This window comes from Myotis davidii, unplaced genomic scaffold, assembly GCF_000327345.1.
Source record: "Myotis davidii unplaced genomic scaffold, ASM32734v1 scaffold106, whole genome shotgun sequence".
Lineage (NCBI taxonomy): Eukaryota > Metazoa > Chordata > Mammalia > Chiroptera > Vespertilionidae > Myotis > Myotis davidii.
The window spans coordinates 674,704-681,930 of record NW_006297290.1 but is presented as its reverse complement, the minus strand read 5'-3'; the positions used below and the strand labels follow the sequence as shown (position 1 = coordinate 681,930).

Below are 7,227 nucleotides of genomic sequence, written 5' to 3'. Positions count from 1 at the left end.
TATTCCATTCTGTTCCATTCCATTCCTTCCATTCCATTCCATCCTATATATTGACCTAGAATTTCAGTTCATATAAGTGAAGTACATGCTGATAATTGTGAAGTCTTCAGCCTTAGGGTATTATAGTTTGACTATTCTAAAACTGGGGAGTATTCTTAGAGAAAATTACTATTCTTCCTTTAAAATAAAAACAGATCGACACTAAGATGAGACTAGAAGGAAGAGAGTTAAGTGAAAAGCATAGGGCAAACACAATATCTGGGTTGGAAACATATTAATAAGTAAGACTAAGTAAATATTAAGTTAATTTAAGTAAATTAACCACTTTATTTGAAAGATGAAAGTAATTGATGTTCAGAGATATTGATTGCCCTAACCAGGTCACTGACTAATTAGTGGCAGTTTTAATGAAATGCAAATCTTCATTTAAATCTCTTTTCACCCATCTCAGAATCTAAGTGAGACAAGGAGCTTCGAATACACAAAATGAAAATAGATTGCTGCATAAAGCCTTTATTAGTTGGCAAAAAATTTAAATATAATCATTAGAGCTCTTAGAAGTAGTGACAGAAAATGAAAATACCTCCACATCACAGATGAACATTATCTCTATATATCAAGTGGATAGTGTTTATTCTTCTACTGACTAGAGTTAGGGTTTATTTTCAAAGACGATTTTGCAAAATTGACACCAGGGCAGTACTTTGACATGGTTCTCTTTAAAACACATTTAAACATATGGCTAAGAGGTCTAGAGAATATTTCACTGTTGAATACATTTCACATTGAATTAATATAAATTAATTTCATTAGTAGTAAATTGAATTACTTGAATTAATATTAAAATATTATGAGCATCATGTGAACATAACATAGAAAGTCTTCTTAGTGGTTCACACAGTCTAGAATCAAGCACATTAGATTGAAATTAACATAGATATAATATAATAAATGTCAATCGTGAAGCCTGAATAATTACATGCTCACAGAAATCAAGTGTTGGAGTCTTCATTTGTGCTTGATGCCAGATTTCCCTTGCACTTTGAATCAACTTTCCCTGTCCTTGGTTCATATTTTGTGCAATGGAATTAAGGTTAAACACAATTGTTTAGAGGATTTTTGCCACTAATCAGTAATACAATGACAGGTCTATCTATAGATAATGAAATATTTTTCTTCATTTAGAGAGACTTCATTTTATTCTTTCTATTTGTGGATTAGATAACTTAGGTGAGTTTTGGTTTAGGGGAACAATGTAGTGAATTTATCATTTCCAACATTTAGGGAATAATAAATGGTTGGTGATTCATACAATTTTCTCTTTTTATCTGATGGCCATTCCCTCCCTCAGTGTGCTATCTCTATAGTTTTCACAAAGTGATGCTAAATCATGGTCATGCACATGATTTTGTGAGCTAGAGTTTGTTTTTCTTGCTAGTAGGTCATGTGAGGTGTATATATTCAAAGGTTAGTGATAGTGCTGTAAATTTAAGGAATATTATAATTTTACTTTGAGAAGAGTGATGAAAGTAAAGGTAGTAGTTCTGCACTCATCAATCCTATCTAACGATCGAGCACTTCATAATGTATGATGTACTATGAATTCTTTATAAAATCAGAAAGGTACTTTACTATGCTATCTATATATTGCAATAATTGAAGAAATGTATTTTGAGTAGGAGATAAAGTTGTTTGTTCAGCAGCAGGGGAAATTGTATTCTCTAGTGAGGCCGAAGAAGGTTGTGGTGTTTGTGTATTTGGGGGTTGTTGTGTTGATTCCACAGCGAATATGTCTGTGGTGCGAGTATTTTCTCTTGTAGGTGTGGTGACAAAAATCTGAGTAGGTTTCACATCTTGAGAGGGAGTAGTTTTGACAGAATTAGATGTGAGATTTATAAGTGGAGCTTGGGTGGTAGCCTCTGAAGTATTATTCTCGATGACGGTGTTATTTTTATCTAAACACTTCGGTGGCCAGTAATGTTTTTGGTCTCTGTATCTTTCCCAGTTTGAATGTATAGGTCTGTAGTATCTGCGGTGATGAGTAAAGTGAAAGAATTGTGCCCTGTCAGGTCGAAACTGAGAATGAAACGGTGATTGGTGGCCGTATATATATCCACGATAGTAATGATTCCTTCTGTGATATATGTTCCAGTCCTTTCTTTGACCTTCACTGACCTAAAGAAAAGAAAGAAAATGCATTGATTTATCAATGAGGGGATACTAATGAAGTGTGATGAGCAGTATTGGTGTAGTATTGGGAGTAGAAGTGAGTTTGCAGAGTTGAGTAATTATCCTTCTAATTTCACCAAATCTCAATAATGCCTTGCTATTAGAGCGTTGCTTTTTGTTTTATTCCTACTTCACTAAGATGGATGTATTCCTGTGGGTTCCAACCTAGAGAACTAGCTATATCTGCCCTTTTTGCTTGTATTTCTCATCTTTCTGATAGAAAATGATCAAGTTACTGCCTGAGCAAAAGGGCTCTCCTGCTGCCATCCTTTGTCCATGAAATTTCAGTCAAAGACATTAAACTGAGATCCAGGAATCCTTTCTTAATCACACCCTCATCTCTATGGTCATCAAAAAACAAAAAAATGACAAAAACCCAAACAATCAACAAATATCCCAACTCAACTTCATAGCCTACATAGTGTAGGAAACTTAGTGTTTAGCATTTTCAAATTGGAGAAAGAACTTTAGCTATTACCTTTTAACTTTATCATTGTAAAATTAGAATTACAGAAAATCAGGGATCCATGAATCCTATGATACTGTAGAAATTTTTGTTGTTTATTCATTTTGTCTAAATAGAGGACCTACAGCTTTTATGATTTCTCAAAGGTCTCACATCTGGAAAGGATACTGATCTTGCCCAACTGTACATATGATACTTGATCTTTTTCTAATACACCTCCTTAGTGGTTTTCTAGGCCATGCTTGACAACTTCTTCTGGTTGGAAACTCACTACTATATTTCCCAAGGTGGCGTGCTAGACTCTAGCACAGGGGTCCTCAAACTACGGCCCACGGGCCACATGCCGCCTGCCGAAAACATTTGTTTTTTTACTTCAAAATATGATACGTGCAGTGTGCATAGGAATTTGTTCATAGTTTCTTTTTAAACTATAGTCCGGCCCTCTAACGGTCTGAGAGACAGTGAACTGGCCCCCTGTTTAAAAAGTTTGAGGACCCCTGCTCTAGCAGCTAGAGAGTTCTTGCTACGGAATAAAAGTCGTTTCTTGAGATTTCCATTTTTAACTGAATAGAGACTTATTTCTTCAGGTTTCCATTCTTGGTTCTAATTCAATGCTTTGGCAGTACATGGAAGATTTTGGAGCCCTCCAAAATTTAAAAATACCTACCATGCCATCTGGGTCTATATTCTGCAAGATAAACATTCTTAGCTCTGTTAACCATGGCTGAAATTATTCGAGTTAGAGTACATCACTGTTTTAGTTTCTTTAAAATTTTTTTTATTGATTTCAGAGAGGAAGGGAGAGGGAGAGAGAGAGATAGAAGCACCAATGATGAGAGAGAATCATTAATTGGCTGCCTCCTGCATACCCTGCACTGGGGATTGAGTTCACAACCCAGGCATGTGCCCTGACCAGGAATATAACCGTGACCTCCTGCTTCATAGGTCGATGCTCAACCACTGAGCAACACCAGCTGGGCTGTTTGAGTTTCTTATCTCTAAACATATTGCAATTTGTCTATGTTTTTTTTTTCTGTATTCCATTCATATTAGAATTTTAAATGATCAATTATATTACTTTAAAGCAGGAAGAGAAATTTAACATAAAGATAAAGGGGCACCTCCCAAAGTTTTAAGCAAGAAGAGGTCACATTTTTCCTCTCGATGATTTCCACAGAATCCTTTTTTTAGGCCACCAAATATACAAATCATTCCAGGCCCACACTGTAAAGCTGTCTCCAGAGACAGAATTTAGCACAAGCGACAAGACAACCCCTGAGAGACTTAACAGCCATTCAGCCAAGTTAGCTTCCTCAGAGACTAACACACCCAGACTAAAAAATAACTTCAGAAAGCATTGTTTGGAAACTTAAATTATCCAAGACATTTCAATTCCTATTCAAGAACATCCACAGTTAAAATAATGACTTCTTGCCCTAACTGGTTTGGCTCAGTGGATAGAGCGTTGGCCTGCGGGCTGAAGGTTCCCAGGTTTGATTCCGGTCAAGGGCATGTACCTTGGTTGCGGGCACATCCCCAGTGAGGGGTGTGCAGGAGGCAGCTGATCAATGTTTCTCTCTCATCGATATTTCTAACTCTCTATCCCGCTCCCTTCCTCTCTGTAAAAAAATCAATAAAATATATTTAAAAAAATAATGAGTTCTTATCCACATAACTTTGATGGTTTTGCATAGATCTCTCATGGAAGAACATGGAATTCCGGAATCTGTAACTGAATCTGGGATGTTCCTCTGATTATTGAACCTCTCAGGAGATTCCGTCCATTAGAGGGCAGTAGGTTTATGAACATAAAATTTGCAGGTCAAATTGATCAAGTGAATCTTTTCCTGAGATTCAGTATACAACCCAGATAAACACAAAACCTCTCTGATTAAAGTGGCATGGGGTGCCTTGAATCCCACCAGCTCAGTCCTCCCTTCCGAGGTGGTCTCTGAGGATGGTGTGAAGAAATTCCAAATCTTTTAAAGATATTTTATTTTTAAATTTCAGTTTACATTTATTATTATTATTTTTATTAGTTTCAGGTGTATAGCATAGCAGTTAGAAAATCATATACTGTACAAAGTGACCCCCCAATATTTCCAGTACCCACCTGGCACCATACTTAGTTATTATAATATTATTCCCTATGCTGTACCTGACACCCCCATGGCTATTTTATAACTACTAATTTGGACTTCTGAATCCCTTCCCCTTTTTTGCGCAGTCTCCTAAACTCTCTCTGGCAATGAGTCTATGAGCCTATTTCTGTTTTGTTAGTTCATTTAAGAAGGACTTCCAGCTCTTACAGGAGCATGTTTGAAACACACTGCAGCCAATGGGGGTTTGGGTCTGTTCTGCATTTGCCATTAAATAACTGAGTGACTTTGGGCAAGTCACTAATTTCACTGGATCTCAGATTACTCATTTAGAAAGTAATTCAGATTAGGTTAAATTCGAGATCCAAAATTATTATTGCATGACTAATATGCATGCTGTTCATTCCCTTAATGAGATGATGAACTTCACGAGGGGGCAGGATTTTGTTTTGTTAATCCCTGTATGCCCAATATGTAGAATTTATACCTGACACATAACAGGCACCATTAGATATTTATGGAATGAATAAATGCATGAATTGATAATAAATAAATTTTTTATTGAATAAAATCTTAATATTCAAAGGTATTTATTAGGATGCTAAAAAGTTTCAGCTATTAACAGTATCTATGATGTTTTAATGTGAAGCAAATAATTAAAATTCTATTTTAATGCTAGTTTAGCATAGAATTTTTTTTTTTCAATTCTCATCCGAGGATATTTTTTCCATTGATTTCTAGAGAGAGTGGAAAAGAGGAGGAAAGACAGAGAGAAATATTGATGTGAGAGAAATACATTGCACATGCCCGAACCAGTACCTGATATACGCCTTTGACCAGAATCAAACCCGGGATCCTTCTGTCCACAGGCCAACGCTCTATCCACTGAGCCAAACCAGCTAGGGTGCATAGAACTTGTTTCAAATAACCAGTTTGACTAATTATTACGATTGACAGTTATAGATGCCTTTAATAAAACTTGATTAGAATTGGGTTTAGGCAAACTTGAGAGGGGGAGGAGTAGAAAATGCCTTCAAAACATTTGAACTTAATAACTGAAGTATGGAGGTGCTGATAATAAATATGGATAAGCCAGGGAGAGTGTGTTAAAGATATCCTCATTTGCCTGTTCACATGCTATTTATATTTGTAAAAACCTTTTTTTTCTACAAATATGACTTTATTTAATTCCTTAGCAATACCAGAAGGTGAGTACTATTATTAGTACTCACATACAGATGAGAAAACTGAATCCCAGAGAGATTAAGTAAGTTTTAGGAGAATGTGGGTCCATAGGTAAACCACACTTTTCAGGAGAGTGGTGGAAGAGAGGAAGAAGAGGTGAGGAGTGAGCGGAGAGTGGGCTGGTGTAGAGAGGGAGAGGTGTAGAGAGGCACATGACACCTGGAACAAGAAAGGAAGGGTAGGAGGAAGCTGAAAATTCCCCAAATAACTATAGGAATGCTAAAATTTGAGAGTTGAAGGAGGAGGAAAAATCAGGCCATAAAAGAAATAGAGAAATAGAAAGGAAGAGAACTAGAAGAGTACAAGGTCAAAATGGCTTTTACTTGAAATTAGAAAGCACACTAAATGTCTTCATTTTTGGTTACTAGCCTATTTTTATGATCATTTGAAAACCTGTAATCCTTTTCCAAAGAGGAAGGAAGCAGTATATTTAAGTAATGTTTAACAGAGCTCCTACCTGATTCCAGATTACATCCCCTCAATCTTTTTGGCAGCATCTGAAAGAAAGCAACCAGACTATCTGCTCCCTAAACTCATTCCATAATAGCACAGTATGTTATTGTTAGAACTCCAGGCTGATCTCCGATTGTGAGCTGGTGCCACACTCTGGTACATCCATTTTCTAAGGACCAAGTCAAGGTATTCCTGAGCCACCTCCCCATCTTCAAGGCCTTTGGAAATTCCTTCTCTCACTGGAAGCATTGGCGAATTGGGCGGTTTTATTTATCCTGAACTGGAAGGGGTGGTTCATTAAATGCATGGATTTATAGGAAGTACCTTGAAGGGCCTCCTTAAAATAAAGACCGGGTTTTAGTCATTGCACAGCTGCACAATAATTTGTGTTGATTGGAATAACATTTCTTTCTACCTAGAGGTTTTGAGTAACCAAAGTAGTAAGTAAAATTTGATTTATTAAAAAGCTAATACCACCAGGCATATTCGACTTGAAATTCTTAACAACTAGCATACAAATAGAAATTATAACAATCTTATAGTCAAAATTTTTACATCTATGCAGTGCTGTACATTTTATAAATGCATGTGTTCTCACTTACTTTTCAACTGCCTAGTGAAGCATATACTGTTATTCTATTTTCACATTGGGCAAATGGGGCCCTACAGATAGGTTGTAACTCAGGTTCATCTGGATGTTCAGTTGATAAGCTTAAACTCACATCCTGAGCCCAA

General features: G+C 36.4%; 1 protein-coding gene across 1 annotated transcript in view; it reads right to left on the bottom strand.

Annotated features, from left to right (window-relative positions):
• Positions 1 to 769: 769 nt before the first annotated feature.
• MUC7 (mucin 7, secreted) overlaps positions 770 to 7,227 on the bottom strand; it is a 9,340-nt gene continuing 2,882 nt past the window's right edge. The window contains exon 3 of the mRNA XM_015570060.1: positions 770 to 2,175. Coding sequence (XP_015425546.1) covers positions 1,597 to 2,175 — 579 coding nt within the window. The 3' untranslated portion in view covers positions 770 to 1,596. The remainder of the gene's footprint in view (positions 2,176 to 7,227) is intronic.